Source organism: Lytechinus variegatus, chromosome 1, assembly GCF_018143015.1.
Source record: "Lytechinus variegatus isolate NC3 chromosome 1, Lvar_3.0, whole genome shotgun sequence".
NCBI classification, from domain to species: domain Eukaryota; kingdom Metazoa; phylum Echinodermata; class Echinoidea; order Temnopleuroida; family Toxopneustidae; genus Lytechinus; species Lytechinus variegatus.
In genome coordinates this window covers 58,289,028-58,309,451 of record NC_054740.1, presented here as the reverse complement: position 1 = coordinate 58,309,451, position 20,424 = coordinate 58,289,028, and the positions used below count along the sequence as shown (strand labels likewise).

Here is a 20,424-nt window from a genome sequence, read left to right as displayed (position 1 = left end):
GGATATTTAATTAAAAAATAAAGTAAATTGAATGAATACAGAAAATCAATCTGCTCGAATTTACATTGAAGAAAACAGCTCAATCTGCAAGTGTGTAATCGAGCATTTTTTACTGTGACTAATGGAGAAGGACACCTTTTTATTTCCATATGTGATATTACAATATTATAGCAGTCATTGAAAGTCTTGTCCATATTTCATTGACTTTGAATCAAGCATTTAGGGAAGTGAAAATATTATTACCCTATCACATAGCAGATGCCATGATTCAATGTGAGAAAGAAATATATTTACGAACAATGAAACTTGAAATACAGAATTTTTTTATATCTCTGCATTTGACTAGCTGCTTAGTTGATTTTGTCACAGAAATTTAGCTTCATATGCTGAAGAAATTTTTGTAGAATGAAAATAAGACCCTGGATAAGCAATAGAAGGGGACCTAGTTATGATTTGGAAGTCTGTTTGTATTCAGCGCCATGTTTGAAAATAATCACACCCTGGTTTTACCAGTCGCTAAACTCTTCTCTATGCATTTTAATTTGCTCCATCAGTAGACCAGAACACACCTGGAGTTATGAGCTCGAATCATTGCGATCAATTTATCGTCATTCTCTTCTTCTCATTTTCTCTGATCCTTAACTTCAGGTTTTTATTATTTCACATAATAAATGAACTACTGGTTTGTGAATTCGGCATCCTGAACAAATTGGGTTGAGAGTTTTCTTTTTATATTCTGTCCAATATAATTTCACCGATATGGATTATGCACTAAATGAAAAGTGTGTTTTTTTTCTTAAGTGCTCAAAGTAACCCCTTACATTTGATTAAAAAGAAAACTACTCAACTTTCATTGATCACAATACATTTATGCACTTTAATGATGCCTTCTTCTCCATTACATCTTTGGACCAGTAAAAATTCATTAGTTAGTAATCATGGGCCTAGTACTTGAATCCCACATGGTAAATTGCGTATAAGAAATAGGATATACAAAGTGCTCGTCTCATTGTTTGGTTTCAAACCGCCTCGATCACAAGAATCCCCATTAAATTACGAGAACTTTTTAAGGCTAAAAAATACCCGTTAATTATTCCTGCATTCACACCGCCCCGAAACACATCCTCCGGGATAAGTTCCCGAAGTTACGAGCGTGCGCAGTGTGGTCTGATAAGCAGGCAAGGCGGGAGATTCAAAATCCCTAGCCCAGCAGCCACCCACGCCGCCGCGCCCAACGACACGCTGGGATAAAAGTTCCCGTAATTTGCTTTCACATCGCCAAAATACCTGCGACCTTGGAAAAATCCCCACGAAAGTTCTCGTAATTTCGCCAAGTACCTACTATTTAGCGGGTATTTTCTTTCGGGGATATTACGCGTAGTTTGCTTTCACATTACCAAAATACCTGGTATTTTCTGATCGGGGTAAATTTCCCGATCAGAGAATACCTGGAACTGGCGAACTTCGAGGCGGTCTGAAACCACCTATAGTTGTATGACATTTAGGACATCAGACCATAGGCATGACCGAATTGGTGATTCCAAGTACCCTTCCCCATTATAGTTTTTATACCCCTCCCCTGAAACGAAACAACAAACACCCTGTTAGTCTACCACTCTGTACAAAACCAGTTTCACATCTGAATTAAATCTAAAACCACAGGATCATGTACGCGATTTCAATTTCTGTATGATATAAATTCAATTAAATGTGCATTAAGGGACTATTTTGGTTATATCAATTAATGGGAGAGACTCCACAAAATGAAATACATGTAGTATTACATATTATAGGGCCTATGTCTTCAAAAGGAAGAGAGTTAACCCCCCCCTCCCTTCATCATTGTCACCTCCACCATCTCAACAAAACAAAAAATAATGACCCATCGTCACTTCTTCATTGTCCCAAGAAGAAAAGAAAAGAAAAAGAAGTCTATATTTGGGCTCATCAAATTCAAGAAGAATGAAAACCTGGATCTGTTTTTCCAATCCCTTTCTTTGATCTCCTCTCAAATATGACGAAGCCCAGATGGTCCTATTACCTATATGTAGGCAGGGATTTCATACAATACTGTTCTTTTAGGCTGGCAGTGTACACAGCAACACACACACACACAACCAACACACTCAATAGAAGATCAACTGAACAAGTGCCTGGGAAATAGTAGTTGCAGATATCAGACATACATATATTCCGTTCTTGACAGAAATACTATAACAGACTTATCAAGATGTATTTGATTAAGATATACAGGTTTGCCTTCATTTTCTTGAACACTTTATTTCATTTAAAAGAAAAAAGGTCAAATTGGTGATATAACACTATTTAATTTGTTGATCTATATGCATCTGATGAAATAGACTACTACTACACCTGCCTCTTGTGGGCAATGCAGGGGTGTGGCAGCTAAACCTATGTTTCCTGAATGTTGATTGGCTGTGCTGTTCAAAGGTCATTCTACTGGGTCATTGTAATCAACCCTAGTCTACTATTTCAGACTACCATAGTGTAAATGTTGTGGCACCCCCCCCCCCCTTTTGCTACAGACCCCGGTGTCTGCCTTTCTGGGTTGTATCTCTTCTTTACTTTCCATTTAAGCTATAGTACTCTCTCATAATCAAATCTGAATGTTTATTATGAAAAAAGACCCCACTACATTTGTGGGAGCATGCTTCGACTGCTTTTCAATAAAAAAATGCACATTCTGTTTCAAAATCAAATTTTTACAAACCTATGATTAATTGTTCGTCCCCTGGAATTTCATCTACACGTGTAGGCCTATAATACTGTTAGATGAGGGGCTTGAAATTCATCAGTGTAGGGGGGGGGGCATATAATTAAAAAAAAATTAAGACAAGGCCAATAAACCAGAATGGTAATGTTTTGCTCTAAAATGGTAAAAATTTCAACAGCCATACCGGTCCGGTATTTAATGGACTAGAACTGATTTCATAGTTACATGCATGTCTCCCCCATTCCTGCTTTAAATCCTAACTCCCTATTCCTGCTTTTCTGACCAGATATATGCTGAAAGCAAAATAAAATTTAGGACCAGTCACCAGTAATATGGGATTACGTGAAAAACATTCCCCTAATCAACTGGGATTTTATAAACTCGAGAAGGGCAAGGGCAAACGGGTACATTGCAGCCAACGATAAAACCAGTTCTTTGGCTGAAAGCATGAATGCAGAGTTTGTTGAACCTGTGAAGAATAAAACCTGGCACCCCTAAAGATGAAAAATGGAGCAATCCGTTTTTTTGTTAAATGATCTCGTACTCATGGGACAAGTTATGGAAAATTTATGATGAGGTGCAACAATTATGGGGGGGATGTCATTGAAATAAAACACTTTACAGGGAATCAAGACATTGATAATGCAAACATGCAAATAATCAATCTGGGAAAATTCAGGTAAAACTTTTATGAGAAAAGTAAGAGCTCTCTAAAGTACCATCAGCTCACATACTGACAATTTGACATAGATTCTTGCTTCATTTAAACTAAGGGAAAGTGCTCGAAATGTATAGTCTCTACTACAATTTACATTGGACGACCCTATGGGAATTCCTGGGGCTCTTTTCTAAATTTTTCAGGGCTTTTAGGAACATTTGGGGGGCAAATTTGCCGCGAGCTGCCATTTTCCACAATAAGTTAGTGCAAGATTTGTGATCTCTATTTGTGCTAAATCAAATTCTCAAGCATTTAGTTTACCAATCAGCTACGGTTGAAATCTGATCTCTGTAGATTCAAATGTTTTGTTCACAGCGAGCATTTAAATGCAAACTTTGTTATTCGTCAAAATTTGATTGGGTCACATAGATATAGTTCATGAATGGGTGTCTGATTCAGCACACAAATGGTCACCAGTCATGGATTAAGCCATGCATTACCAAAACGGCCCCTTGATGTAATAGAATAATGCTTCGATCCCAACTTACCTTGAATTTTTTGGTAGGACTGTCACTGTGTAAATTGTCTTCCATTGAGAAGGGCAATCCCCCGCCACTGATGTCGATTCCTTCGTCAACCGACGAGCTGAACAGAGCCGAGGATGATGGGATAGAACCCTGGGCGGTATTGAAAGGAGGGCACGGCATGCTTTCCATATCACCTAAAAGATTACATCAAAACGTTTAATCAATCATTTTTTAATAACAACATTCAGCTTTTTACTGTTACTTCCTTTGACTATATTTCATACCCTTGAAGTATTTTTTATCATATATGGCGGAAATCTACTAATATTTAAGCATAAAGGGTATAAGTAAGTACTTAGTCAAGCCATAGACATTCATGGTTATTCAAAATTATATTTAAGAATTGTTTTACAAATTATGGATGAATTAAGTTATAAATACAAATTTATAATTGTACTAAAATAAAGAAAAAATCATGTCCATTTCCTGATGCTATTTTTTTACCCTTCTGAATTATCACAAGAAAAAACAGATAAATGAAATAAATATAATCAAGAATGAATATTGTTTCAGACTAAATTCAAGACAATGTGTAAGAAATAAAAGACATGAGGGACAAATTAAGTGGTAGCTCAAAGTTGGGGATCAATCTTGAAAATCATAAAATAATTACTACTTACTATTATTTGAGGATGAAGGGCTTGGCGTACTTCTCGATAGGTCCCACGTGAAGTGAGCATTGATTGACGGGGATGGACTCGGTGATATACCGGAGCTGAAGGAACTAGCTGGGGACATTGGACCTCCTCCACTCAATACACTGTCACCTAATTTCAGAAAGAAACAAAGATTAAGATATCATTTTATATGCACATATTCTCAATTGTATAAAACTATACAAATCTGTAAAGCTGATAAAAGTATAATCCAATCGCATTTGAATCAACACTTGATTCAACCCCCCCACCAAAAAAAAAATTAATTAATTAGATTAAATTAAACAAACAAGAAAAATTTGATGTACCTCTTCTTAATACTGTATTGCATCTGGAATGCTAATAAATCGAGATATTCAGCATAATTCTATGCTTTAAAAAATAACCAAATAAAATTCATTGTAATTTCATTGATCCATCTTGATGAAACTAGTTTTCCAAATTCTAGTACACTAACAAATAAAAAAGACATTCAGATGTTAACCACTTCCAACCTTAGATTTGAATTGAATAAAAAAAATTGGCATACGTCATTTTAACGGCAGGAAGAACACAATCAAGTGTATGATAATGAATCATAGTTTATGAAACTGAAGATATCAAAAGTTTTGAGAGACAAGGAAATGTCATTACAACCGTCATTAAAAACACTTCAATTATCATTCAATATGTAATTATGGTACAGAAGAAGCTCTCTGAATACCTTTCCTGAAACACGCATTTAAAATGTATTTCCTCCACTCAACAAACGGCAATCATCAAGACATGAATCACTGAAAAGTAATTGATATTTTGATCACTGCAGCTTGTAGTTGTACTCACATTATGGTGAAAGTGTAATTTTAGTATCATTTGAAAAAAGAACTGGAGAATATATATGTATATATAATATATCACAGCAAATCTTGTTCTCTAGTGTTACTGCGTGAACAAAATCACTCCATTTGTGAGGATGCTGTGATAGATGGGTTACGATTTCCACAGTAGAAACCATATAATGAATATATACTCGCAGTCTCGAATCAGTACATTTGCAAACAAAATATTCCACTTTAAGGCCTGGTCACACCGCCCGAGCGTTGTTGGAGCGGTTGTGGAGCGGATAGAAAAAAATCATCACTGCTCGCTACCGTTAACCATTTTCGATTTCGATTGTTTTTATTTTGTTTTCGATTCATGTTTTCAATTTATTCCCCAATTTTGTGAGAAAAATTCGACCCTCTCTCCCTACCGCTCCACGACCGCTCCAACAACGCTCGGGCGGTGTGACCAGGCCTTTACTTCTTCAAGACAGCACATTCACAAGAACATTTTTCACACTTTCATTTATCTCTTGATATGATACAAGTTATAAACAGCATTTTTTTTCAATATTGTCTTTAAAAAAATCTTAGCTGCAGAAATATCCTTAAAATGTGTTTTTTATTTGAAAAATAATTGCTGATATTCATCATAACACCCTCTTACACCAGAGGGGTATTTCATAAACATTTCTTGTCTAACAAGTAGTCAGATAAGACAACTTTCATTGATTTTTCCTGGGTAAAATCATCAATATTATGCTGTCAGATAAAACATTCAACAAGTCTTCTAATGCAACACTCCCCAGTTACATGTAAGTCCTGTATAATTTAGATTCAGATTGAGAAATAGTTTCGAACAAAAATTAAATAATCATCATCATGAAGTAGTTTGGACATAAAGCAGAGGTAAAGGGGTGAGATGGAAAAAAAAGATTAAAAAAGGACTAATATAAACTGCCATTGATTGATTTCGCAGCATTGATTGATTCAGAAGAACTTTCCTTTCAATAATCACTGTCCAAAAGAATGGTCACAATGAAAGCAATTAAAGCAAATGAGGTTAAAAGGGACTGAGTGGGATATTGATCGCTTCAAGGAACAATCAGATAATACGCCTGAAACCTATAGTGAGAATTGGATCAATACGTAGCTTGAAATCAATTTCTCAGGATGCTTTTGTTCGTGACCTCATCGGGCTCGTCCGGTTATTCTTGCATGGGCAATAAATAGATGTGTGCGGTTTTCATATAGCCTGTCAAGGCAGAGTATACCACTTCCATGACTTTGCTCCATCAGTTACATTGAATGACAAGTTGGAAAGGAGATGATCCTCTCTAGAAAGTTGAAATTACATATATAGCCCTTTGTTGATATTATACTGTTGATCTAATCATGACTCATCTTTTAACCGGGGATTTCATCTTCTAACTTTTCTGTTCAATATTCTAACAACATTTTCTTTTTTTTAATATTTGGGTCTGGAGACCGGACATGTTTTTGGTTCCTCAACAACGATAGGCACATATAAAGCAAATATGATGTGTGTTTTTGTTCATGCTGTGGCAAGTATTTGTTTATTTGCTTTCAAGTTCTGAGAAAGTTGAATGGTGAAGAGGTGTATTCATCCGTAGCCCCATTACGTCAGCACGAGACACCATCAATAGAGGGACAAAAGAAAAGGGATAGCTTGATCGGGAAGCACCGCAATATCATCACCTGATCCGGTCAGAACAGGAAAACTGACAAAACAATAACTGCAAAAGGTCTGATCATGTGATTGTCATTGATAGCATTTGAAAGGCCTAAATATATTCCATTCTTAGGCATTTTGGCATGCTTTTTGGATATATTTCTCAGGATTGGAGTCTTTTCCGGAACCCAGAGACAGATGTGAACGATCAGCAATAGACTGCTTGATAAAACATGATTGTCTCCTACCCCCCCCCTTTTCATATTAAATGTGAATCCGATAAATGACCCACAGGCCTCTATGTACATATCTTCTACTCTTTCTCTTCCCCTAAGGGAAGAGAAAAGAGATGATCATCTACCGTTTTCAGAAACCGTATCAGCATTTCAGCGCCTCTCTCTAACCTGTCACATACTGGTATATATATGCCCTAAATTTCCCTTGACTGGATGCAGTGGTAAAGAAATAAAAATAATCACTTTGACAAGTTCATTCTGATTTATCGCTCTTCAAAAATAATCTGAGGTGACTAGAATCTCATCATTCCATGGCATGATCCTTCAGGCCAAATAGCTGTAACTTTCAATTTCAGTTATTGATATACAAAGAGTAAGGCCTATATATTCATGGCACACTGCTATCATTACAAGCTGAAATATCTCCAACACTATAGAGATCATGGATATGATGGGGGAAAATAAGTCTACATGTATAGGAAAATAATGGATTTCAAAATTTGATATCCCTTGCCTTTCACAAAATTGCTACCTTCATTTTTTCAATTTGACAAATTATTTGTTTGTCTTCATAGGTATTATGGTATTGAGGCAAATGGGGGATAGCAAAGATGTCATAAAATGATTGTCATTAAATACCTCTGGCCTCAACACTAGGTGAATGCTTTTAACTTAAAAAACTTACACCCTGAAAGGGTCTGCTTTGGGTCGGTGTGAATGTGAAATAAAAATCATCATCGGGTATTATGAGGCCTAAACAAGTTCTCATGATTTAACTGGTATTCTGGTGATAGAGGCATTCAGAATACACCTAATATATCAGTAATCTTTCCTTTTTTGGTACCCTCCATTTTTAGTACCCATCGATCCACAAGGCAGTAAAATTTGCTTTTATTAATTCACAACAGAACAAACACCTTGTGATCCTAAGGCAAGCGTCCCAACTATTTTGATCAAAAATCATTCTGAAAATCCAAAATTGTGCAAGTTACGGCGCACTGGCCACACCAGCAATTCAGTAGAAAAAGGGGTATATACCCAACCGTTGCAAACAAATAATCATTACAATTCGAGAATTTAAAATAAACTGGGAAAAAAATATCTTTGTAAACAAAATCAAAGGTGCCTAATTTTTCTGCAGAGTTGCAGTTTGAAATAAGTGAAAACACTTTTTATAGTGTTTAGGTGTATTATCATATCATGATCTCCACTTGGTACCACTCCCTAAACCTCCTGCGTAGATCTAGGTATATGTAACCGAAGAGGTTTCTGGCACAGCCTCAGACCTGTGCAGTTTAGTGTTATATCATAGAGCTATTAGAGAAGGAGAACCATCTTCCAATTCCTCTGTTAATCCTTTGTTATTGCTTCCTTCGGGCGAGGAATGATATCTAACATCAATCGGCGAGCCGCCAGGCCAAAGTTAGAGCACGCTTACATAACGCGATAAGCCCCCTCGTAAAATCTGAGGTCAGAGATTTTTTGAAGGACCCTGCGAGGCACCGCCGTAAACAACGTTCTCCCACATAACTTCCCCCTAGCTCAGTTTTTTTTTCAAAATTGAAACACGACTTGCTGTTCTTCTAACATCCATATCTCTTCGTACGGATTCCTGATGTACGTCTTTTATGTATGGTTGAACTTCTGAGATGATCCCCTGTGCATACATACCAAATACGGTGCAATCTGAAATGACTCAACAAAATTACAAACGGAGGAAGTTGGAGATTGGTCATTTTAAGTATGTCTGATTTTCTTCCATGGTTAAATCTTTTCCTACCCGTACCTGTTTTAGAAATTATAATAAGATGAAAGAGCATATTTTGAGCTAAATTTTCATGCCAAGATCATTTGCAGGAGTACAATAGAATCGATAATATAACGACGAATCTGCAGGGCATTTCTCTGGCGATTGTCGCATCGTGGAGTACCCTCCGGTGCCCCACGCATTCCTATTTGTGTAAGTTGAAAGTGAGTGTAATGAATGACGGGAGCCGTGCTTGCTCAGCTCTTGTCTCTGTATCGTTTTTGGAAAATAGCAGGGGCCGCGGAGCGAACAGATTTAATTTACAAACCAGTAAAAAGGAGAACAAAGTATAAAAATTGTTATTCTACATAATAAAGAAATTAAAAACAACATGTTTGGGACCACAAAGTATACCCATTTCTATGTCAGGACGATTCATTTTAAGTTACAAAGTCATTTGGAAAAAAAATTACAAGCGAAGTTTTACAATTTTTAGGACCAAAAATAATCATGATTTAAAATGATTTTAGAGAACAAAATAAAAGATGATTACAACTATTGAATTCATATCTTTAGTTTAATCTAAAGAAAAAAAAGGCTTCCAAAATATAAAGTGTCCGGACGCCTGACCCCCCCCCCCCCCTCATTTCTAAAACATTCTCTTTCTGTTCTAGATATATTAAGAAACATTGAATATCATGATTTTTGTTAGATTAGGAGATTTTTTGTTTGTTTAAGATTGTACTTTTTTTCTTTCTTTCATATCCTTTTCCTGGCATCATTCTATCCTTCCTCTTTGCCCCTTTTTTTATTCCATCCTATCTTTCTTTCTTGATCTTCTCTCTCTGTTCATTTTTCTCTCTTTCCTTGTTTGTCTTACTCTCCGTCCTATTTTAAATTTCCTTTTTTCCTTCATTTTTTCTTTCCAATTTTCTTTGCTTCCTCTCCCTTTTTTCATTCTTTCTCGATCCTTCCATTATTTTCTTTTTTTAAATTCTCTCCTTAATTTTTCCTCCCTCTCTTTCATCCTTTCTTTCATTCTTTATTCTATTTTCCTTCTAATTTGTGTCCTTTTTTCTTTATTTCCCTCCCTCCCTTCCAGGGTGACCAGACGTCCCGTATTTCCCGGGATTGTCCCGTATTTTGCTCCTTTGTCCCAGCGTCCCGACAAACCCTTCCCGGGACGCCTTTTTGTCCCGTATTTAAGAATATTGAACAAAATGTAGTTATTGCATTTAAAAGTGGTGATTTTTTTCATCAAATAACCAACAGATGACGAAGCAGAGATAACAATGAAACTAATTTGGAGATATAATCGGTGGAACAATTATTTAGTTTTCATAACTAGATCTTGTTTCAGCTTTCGTTTTGAGTCTTGTTGTGTATGATGCCGCTGTTTCATCTAATTTTTAAGTTTGACAATGTTTCACTTTAAAATTTTACTCATTTCTAAATAATGTTAGTTTTTCAAAATTCTGAAAATATATTAAAAAACACCAAACTTCATTATGATTTTTGTTAGATGACTTGATTTTTTTGTTTGCTTGAAGTTTGAACTTTTTTCCTTTTTCTTTTGTATCATTCTTTGTTCATCCTTATATCCTTCCTGCTTGCCCTTTTTTGTTCCATCTATCTTTATTTCCGATCTTTTTTTCCTGAACCTTTCTCTCTCTCTGTTCATTTGTCTTTCTTTCCTTCTTTCTGTTACTTTTCTTTATCAAATTTCCATTCCTTATTTCCTGAATTCATTCATTCTTTCTTTCCTTAAACTTTTCTTTGCTTCCTTCTCACTTCCGGCCTCTCCCCTTTTTCGTTCTCTCCTTCCATTATTTTCTCTTTTTGTCATTCTCTCATCTCTTCATTCTTTCCTCCCTCTCTTTTCTCCTTTCTTTCATTCTTTATTTTATTTTTCCCTCCAATTCTTTTCCCTTATTATTTCTTTCCCTTCCTTCCTCCCTTCCTATTTTCTTCTTTGTTTCTTTCTTCCAAAGAATGAAGGAAAATATTTCTTTCCTTCATTCTTTCTTTCCTCCCCTTTTTCTCACTTTCTTTTTTCCTTTCTCTTCTTTATTTTGTCTTTAACACATCTATTCATCTTCCCTTCCTTTCTTTTTTGTCTTTCTATATTCAAAGAATGACGGAAACCTTTTTTCTCTCTTATTCTTTCTTTCATCCTTCTTTTATTCTAATTTTCTTTAATGTTTTTCTTTTCATTTTCCCCTTCAGTTCATTTTTCCTTTCCTTTTCTTTTATCTTTTCTTTCTCTCCTTCATTTACCCTCCCTTTCAATTCTTTATATTTTTCACATGTCTAACATTGTGTATCTTTTTTGATCTTTTTTGTTGATTGTCCCGTCTTTCTTTCTTTCAAAGAATAAAGGAAGCATTTTTTCTTTTATTCGTTCTTTCTTTCCTCATCCTTTTTTCTTGCTTCTTTTATTTCTCTCCCTTATGTTTTCTTTCACACATCTTCCCTTCCTTCTTTTCTTTTTCTTTCCTTCTAAATTCATTTCAAATAATGACGGAAACATTTTTTTCTTTTATTCTATCTTTCATCATTTTATTCTAACATTCCTTTTTTTCTTTATTTTTTCCTTCATTTTCCCCTTCATTTTTTTCTTTGTATCCGTTCTCAATTCAACTCTTTTCTTACACCTTTTCATTCCCTCCTTCATTCTTTCGTTCACCCCCCCCCCCCCCCCCACCTTCCAATTCTGTACATTTTTCCCCAAGTCGAACACCGTGTAGCCTCCTTTGTTGATCTTTTTTTAAGACCTGGCTCGGTCGATCCGCTCATGCAGCGTACTTTGTCGATTGTCCCGTATTTCTTTTTGTGAAATCTGGTCAGGCCTGCTTTCAGCTGGTTCCAAAATCAGATTTTCGTCTTCGAAATCACGACGTTCGAAATCGTGAGCCGCCATGTTTGCATAAAATTCGTGAAGCCGATGTGAAATGCATTATGGGTGAAAACACTACTGCGCAAGCGCAAACCCGAGCTGTTGATCGCGTCGATCAACTTTCCTTATCTGATTTACGAGCGGCCTCTGTAGTGCGCCGTGAGGGACCCTGCTGAGAGGGGATTAGCGGTGCCACGCATGGGGCAAAGCGTTTGAGAGAGTCAGATCTCCTTCTGTTAATAGCTCTATGGTTATATGGTGAAATAAAGGATTCTACATGCAGTCCTGAAGCAAATTGATGATTGGACATCAGACTGCATGCTTTTTATTTCTCCTCCGCTGGAAAAAAATTGGTACAAATATAGCCTACACAAAATTCATCAACATCTGAGTATCACAATTGAAATAATCCCCATCCCCACACTTCCCAAATTTGTTCATTTAATCCCCCAACTTTTTTTTCTGAACATACAGTACATAGGGGCCTACAACATCATTGATATTACATTATGGGTGGATTGATAAAAAAATGTAGCCTTCAACCTGTTTCTACTCCCCCCACCCCCCTATATAATCATTCAGACACCATTTTATTGATCCAACCCCCTATCTTTGGAAAGTCACAACTACCTTACCACCCCTTCACATCATTCCAAAAATACACCTGGGGAGAAAGAAAAAAAGTTTTTCATCTCTTATTTCTGTCCCTGGAAGGAATATTTAGCCCATTTCAAGATGGAAACTTGCTGGGGTCAAATTGATGCATGACCCCCATCGCTATTCTGCTAGTTTTAATAAATAGACCCTGATCACAAACAGCCACTTCCCCCCCCCCCCCCAATGGAGTACTTTTTCTTGTTATTCCATTGAACCAGTAGGTAAGCTGTGCTTCTGTTCATAGCCACACTTTACACCATAAGTCTCCCCCTTCTCCACTCCCTGGTGAATATTCCAGCCAGTCACAGAGGTACATTGCTTGGCAGACCACGAACAATTCCATTTGCATCTACCGGGTCATATTCAACCAACCCCTGGGTGGGAAGGGGCAAGCATAGATTGATGTCTTGCTTTCACGATTTTGAACTCCAACAGGCGAATCAGAACCACTGGGCCCAAAACCATAATGATGCACTTATAAACATCTTTCATCAACAGTTCTTTGAGGTCTTTAACAATTGGATATTGTGTCATGGAATGTATTCACTCTGTTATGGACATTGTACGTTTAGCCCCCCCCCCCCAAAAAAAAAGGTAAGGGCATACAATACTTGCATGTAGAGTTAAAATCACTGGAAAACACTCCTTCAAACACCATGTCCTTATACTCGGACATAAACAATATCTTCCAGATTCCAAAAGGGTCTGAATACATAGCCTAGATTTGGCTCAAAAGGGATTGGTTTCCTGCCTTTGAAAACAACACAGGGAAGCCGGTAGGAATACCAACCAACCGGCCGGCTTTCAACAACTAAAAACTTGGCAATAGTCGAGTAGGCCTATAATACATGTATGCATGCAAGCAGGATATAATCTGGTGGATGTCTTGTAGCAGGCTTTAATACACCGGACTCCTGCCATCAACATTTCGGTCACTGATTATCACAGACCATTTAACAAAATACTTCCAAACGAAACAATCAAAAGAAAGTGAAAACATCAGTATAACTGACCTCAGATACTAGAAACTATTAGTAATGAATAAGACCTGCCTTCTAATGTATGTCCTTTTTGAGGGCAAGGGAACATAGGCCTACCTTTCGACCATTCTCTGTGTTTTGGCAATGAACAAAATACAACCGTAATGCTAGATGAGTGTGTCACCTTGCAAACTCCACTCCGCTGCCCCCTCCCCTACCCCAAGGTAAACCACACTAGCTCCGTCCAAGTGGATGGTGCCTCTGGATATGGTGCAGGGCACCGATTTAAATCCACACAGCTGGAGTCTTCCACAGAAATATCCAGTTACCCCCAACCTGCATTCCAAAACTGCCACTTCTACTTCTTAAAGAAATATGGTGAAAAGAATATATAACCTCATAAAATATCGTAAAACCTAAATAATATCGATAATATAACAGAGTCATTTAAAAAGAAGGGTTGCCCCTTTTTTTTATTTTAAGTAAGAAGTGCATAGACTTGGTTTTAAAATAGGCAGTAAGAACACAACCTCAAAATTAGCATGAAGTGAATTGACTGACGTACAGGACATTCATTGGAATTCATACTTGTACTAAGCCTAAATAAAAGTCCTAGAAACCTGATTTACCTAAAGCACATAATTATAGGCATATAACTATAATTTGAATGTAAAATGGAAATTAAAAAAACCTACAATTTGAGAAAAACGATTCATTATAAGGAATAAAAGGAATGAAGTAGGCTCATGTAAAGTGAAACACTTTCAAATATACAATTCTGTAAATAATCCATTTATTTCTACAATGTATCATTTATTATCAGACATATATATATATATATGTATGTATGTACATGTAATAAATCTAGGCTTATTCAGCATAAGGTTACCATGGCACAAACAAAAAGCTTCATGGTAGAATATATGAAGAAATGCAAGATACCATAATAATGTCTTTCCATTTTCAGGGCATTTTGCATTTTAGGTCATGTAGGAATCAGCCCCCACAATAATTAATGTATTATCATTCCTTTGTTGTTGAAAGACTGCCAAACATACATGTGATTTACCTCAGTTCACATGCAATAAAGGGCCTTTTCACATGTGTATCTGAAATCATCACTGTAAAGATGATTGCAATCCATCTTTAGAATCATCGGACCTTTCTCACCGAAAAACGTAATTTGAGTGAAACGCAAATGGAAATCACCTCTGAAGTAGAGTTAGAATTCGTGATTGTGATTAGCATTCGTGACTCTAGTTTGGTTTCACACATGCTAAAAATTTGTCACTAGCCTTATTTTTCACTGGAATCATCATTCAAATTACAATTTTTACCATGTGAAAGAGTGGAAATTGATCGGTGGGGAAAAACACATACAACAATGCTTATTGCATATTTAGCTAGCCCTGTGGCAGCATGCAAACCATAATTATTTGTAGAGAAGAATACTTGACAATATTGATAAGTTTTCATTGCGTAGCAACACAACTTTCAGTTTTGGATCATCAAGCACCCATTACAAGGTCAGCCTTCAAGCATCTAGTAGAAGTGCCAATTGCTTGCTTCGTGGTCGACCATCATTGGTCAAGCAGCAATGACCATGGCATGGCCATCAAACAAAGAGATTCGATGAGGTCAACTAGCTGGGGAACTGGACAAGCAAAGATGAGGTCAGTTTAGACCTTGAAGTAAACATGGTGTATAAAGGGTGGTGGTGGGGTGGGGTAAGGGGACCATACAGACCATACTGCAACAGGTCAATGATTTGGTAAGGGAGGGGTGAGAATGTTTCTGAATTTGTACCATTTGCAGAAGATTAACGAGAGGGGGACACAATTCCCCAAACAGTATAATATTTCTCATTTTAAATAGATAACCAAGTTTCTCGTCATTGAAATTTCCTTACTATAGTGTATTGGTGGTGATGGGGGGGTGCAAAGCCGCAAATTGCAGAGGGTGGTCTCGCCCCCCCCCCCCATGCACCAAAAATATGAAAAATTGCCATGCCTGGTTATAACAAACTTGTCTATATATTAATGTTTACCCAAATGTGGCTTGCAAAACATTCTGTCCCTGATTTGTATTGTGTTTCAATGCCAGAAAATATTTTCTTCCTGATAGCATAATGGGTGTCTCTTTAATGAGTGTGTGGTCAATAATTGCAAGGTCAATGGTCATTTGATGGTCATTTATATGGCAATAATCATAGCTGCAATCTGTTCCTGAAAGCTTGGAGGACAAACATTAATAGTCTTTGCAAAATAGACCCAAATTATTATTATTATATAGGAAAGCCCTTTACAAGGAACTACTGATGACCAGCCTATAGGCCTATATGTTTAATGTTTAGGCAATAGATCACTGGGTTGGTCTTGCTTTCCGTAACTGCATGTGATTTTGGCAATCCTCTAACTTTCATGCATAAACATAGGCCCATTATAACAAAACAGAAACTACAATATTATCATATTGAATCATCAATTAAATTTCATGGTACCTGTATTTATTCCATATTTCTTCTATTTTATTTCATCATTTGTTTTGTTCCAAGTTTCCATATGTACTTGGTACTATTTTTACCAACAGGTTTTGAATATGATGTGGTCCCAAGGAAGGGGGACATGTTGTCCTATCTCTTTTTAAGGATCTACTCCATTAATAATATTAATTATAGTATTGTTTGGCTTAATGTTACAACAAAACCCTTGCTGTTGTACCACCCCCCCCCCCCCCCTCCCTGTCACATTAAAAAGTAAGAAGCATTTATATAGCGCCATCTATCTAGAAATATTCTATTCTGAGGCACGTTGTTATTATTATTACCCTCACTTAAGCTCGAGATGCCTTTCAGTGCTCATGCATTCAAGGAATTAATCCTGCCAGGATTACCACCTCACCCGGGTTGAGTGCAGCACAATGTGGATAAATTTCTTGCTGAAGGAAATTACGCGATGGCTGGGATTCGAACCTACAAACGTCTCTTTCAAAGTCAGAAGACTACCGGTAATCCACTGGGCCACAACGATCCACATGAAACCCAAACGGGTCTGCAGTGCGAGTCTATATCCCACCACTCATACCAAGTCATGTGATGTTTTTCACCCAGGTCTCTTCATCATTTTGCTCAGCATTTGTGCAGCTGGCCCAATTCCACCAGAGGTCATCCACTGCTGAACACATAAATTGCCTTGAGCTTGACATACTTGCATTCAGACCTCGCCACCACAATTGTCCGCAAATGATCCATAATTCACACATGAACCTCATCACCCGCTGCATTCTCGCCACAGCACTTCCTTTCCACAATACATCAGATTATAAAAATAGCATGATTACTGTCATCATTGCACATTGCAATTCGTAAACATTATATTATGTTCACAACTTTACATCTTTTCATTACAAGTAGTCTGAAAATAAAGACTGGGCATCAAGAGCAAGGTCCACATGAATGCTGAGAAGGTTGTGCTTGAGATAAATCCCTGCACCATTTAGCTTAGGTTTTATTTAAGTGTTACACCAGAAATTCATGTTTGCTGTGATAAATGAATATCTTACATTAATAATTTCCAATGATTTCTTTAGTCTACTATCAACCCTGAACTAAGTCACACAATATTATCTCCATACATACAAACACATTAATTTATCCATATCATCATTATGTATGTTTTTCAATTTGAATCAAGCAAAAAAGGTCTATTAATATGCCTCACAGCCAATGGCTGAATAATGTGTACAATGCACGATAAAATGACACATATGTACAAACATGAAATCATATAAGTGGAATATAATAACTTCTTATATAATTTATGTTTATTTAAGGGCTTGTTGCCCTTATCAATAATCTGATGTTATTCCAATGTTTGTCAAGTATCAAGAGAAGACTAAAAAATGCTTACCTGAAGGGTTCCTCTCTCTGTCAACTTTAGGACTACCAAAGAGACTAGTTAACACCATGGCTGCCATCACGTCATCCATCGGTGGCTCAGCCTCATGGGTCTTCTGCGTTTTGGCACTACAAGGGTTAATCAAAAATGAGAATAGAAATCTGTGTCATCAAGGCTTTTTTCTTAAAGTTATACAAAGTTCTGGGCTAGGCATACATGCATTTGGAGTCACAATCAACAAAATTCACCAAAAGGCCAAGGGAAGGGTGGCTATTTTGTCTTTTTGTTCAGCAATTTTTAAAATATTTTTAAAATATGGGGGGCTATCTGCCTTACCCCATAAACATGTATTGTATCATGGCGAACATTAGTTTCCTTTTCTTAGCATGCCAGAAAAATTCCATGTTTTATGGGATTCCTGTATTATTTGGTGCATATGTGCAATAGCATGTAAAGACTTTATTTGTTCGTTCATCATCCCACCGCTGCCACCGGTTGTGGAGAACAACAAAACAAACCAAATGTTAAAAACCAAAATAGGGATAAATTAGACTCAATAACACTCAACGATCAAACAGAATGTAACAGGAGCAAATTCTAAAATCTTATACCCCTTTCATAAACCCAATTATGCGGCTAATAGCAGCATAATTTGGTCGTAAAATCAGAGGAGGACCAGAGTTATCCACATTATTTTGATGCTGCTATTATAGCAGCATCAGGACCAGATTTTGACTTTATGAACGCATTTCCAAATAATGCAGATAATTGCCATGGTGCGGTCACAAGGTCATCCTTTTCCAACACAACCACATCGGAGGGGCCCGTGTGCAGTTGTCATGACGATTATCTGCGCTCGTAAAAATAGTGCGGATTATTTTCAGAGTTTGAAAACGCAATTTTTTTTTTTAGGAGGATGGGTGTATGAAAAGGGTATTAGAGTCCAAAGACAGAGGAAAATGAAGAACTCATGAACTCATCTCAACAAAATCTTTTCTGTGCTGCTTTTATCAAAAGCAAATGAGTTTTGTAATCATGTTGCACATAATCCTTTATTCTAATTGAATCATCCAATTCTTAGGTTTACACATGCCTGCCCCCTTCCATTCTTCCAAGATCGCTGATAGATCAAATGTGTCTGGTGATTCTTAAAATGCCTTCATCACTGATCATTTGAACTTGGGTTTCAGAGATTCCAAAGATACCAAGAAATGTCATCAACAAGCAAATTGGTTTGAAATATCTAGCCCATGGATGAACTTGTTGGTCCCCCTTCACATCATTCATCTTGTATGTCACTGGGGTGGTGGGGGGAACTCTTGACAGACACATCCGGAATGTGAGATACAATGGGAGAGAAATAGAGATGAGGGGAGGAGAGAGGGTAGAGAGAGGGATGGAGAATTGGTGGGAAGGGGAGGGTTCGAATCAAAAGAGTAAAAGGGTAAGATAGATAAAGAGAAAGAAATGATAAGAGCAAGGAAGGGTGACTAAGGAAAACTTTGGGAGAAAGGGATAGGTAGAGAGAAGGGAGGGGAGGGGTAGTGGGAAGGGTAGGAATGGAAGGAGTTAGGATGGGGATGAGGGAAGGGAAAAATCAACAGATGGAGGGGGTGGGATGGGAACCAGGTGGGTGTTTCATAAAGCTGTTCGTAAGTTAAGAGCGACTTTAAGAACGACTGGTGATCCTTTCTTGTGGTAAATGGTATATTCCTTGGCGATGGTTAAGCACATAAGAAAGGATCTCGAGTCGTTCTTAAAGTCGCTCTTATCTTACGAACAGCTTTATGAAACGGCCCCCCTGGACAGGAAAAATACCAAAAGGGGAAACCATGAGAAAGATGAACAGAGAAGGGATAGGTCTCTTTTAATGATGCCATGGCCAGGTCTTTATATCTGCAATGATTGATATAGCAGAACTTTCCACCATCCAAGTTCAACCAGCGTGTAGGTTGGTATTGTTAATAACATCCCAATGTCACTTCTGCTCACAATCAGCAGTTCAGCGACCTCGTTGAGGCTGGGTGACAATCCGGTGTGATTAAGCTGTATCATGGCTGCCCATCAAAATAGCAGGGGTAGGCTTATAAATATATTTCTTGGGGCTATACGACACAATCATTTCTCACAATTTGACAATTACTTTATTCATATGAAGACATTAAAAAAAATCATTTCAAAGATAGCACCTCAACTCTTTTGTGGCATGTGAATTTAAAAAAAAAATTAAACATGACTTGAGAGACTGAGGTTGACATGGAGATAGATGTAGGCCTAAATGCATTTCAGAATGTTTACAAATTTACCAAAACAAAACACACTTCATTTATCCATGTAGTGAATGCTATGATAAATAAGGCAAGAAGATAATGAAATATATATATAACATAATATAATACTCATACAATTCATATCGAAACAACTTTGGAAATTCAGTGATTAACATTTCATCAACAATCAAAATAGCAACATTCTCACAAATAACCTACATAATAGGCACAACTGAATTTAGTGGGAACAACAAGTGCTCGCAATCACTGCCAGCTCTAGAATGTTCTACGGTATTCACTGGAACTTCTACTTCACCAAATACTAAATTATGATATCAACCCATATTTACCAAGTTCCTGTCAAACAATCATGACCACCAATAAAAGTGTGCAATAAGGAGTTTACCAACTTGGCATGATTCCAATAAATTTTGCTGCGATATAAAAAGATCTTGTATATACAGGTATTTCTCTCTTCCGTTCCGATACAGGGTCGGGTGTTCAGAAGGAAAAAAGGTACAATAGCTCGCACATAATTATGACGTATTTCGCTTCCTTTCTTTGGGAGTTACCAATCTCTCCTCCGATGTTTATCAACAATACACGCCGGTAAA

At 37.0% G+C, this 20,424-nt stretch overlaps 1 protein-coding gene across 1 annotated transcript in view; it reads right to left on the bottom strand.

Annotated features, from left to right (window-relative positions):
- The window catches only part of LOC121418212 (zinc finger protein 704-like), a 34,193-nt gene that overhangs the window by 10,798 nt on the left and 2,971 nt on the right, over nucleotides 1-20,424 (bottom strand). Inside the window, exons 2-4 of the mRNA XM_041611952.1 lie at nucleotides 17,553-17,668; nucleotides 4,600-4,746; nucleotides 3,941-4,113 (exon numbers count right to left, since the gene is read on the bottom strand). Of these exons, the coding sequence (XP_041467886.1) occupies nucleotides 3,941-4,113; nucleotides 4,600-4,746; nucleotides 17,553-17,668 (436 nt within the window). The remainder of the gene's footprint in view (nucleotides 1-3,940; nucleotides 4,114-4,599; nucleotides 4,747-17,552; nucleotides 17,669-20,424) is intronic.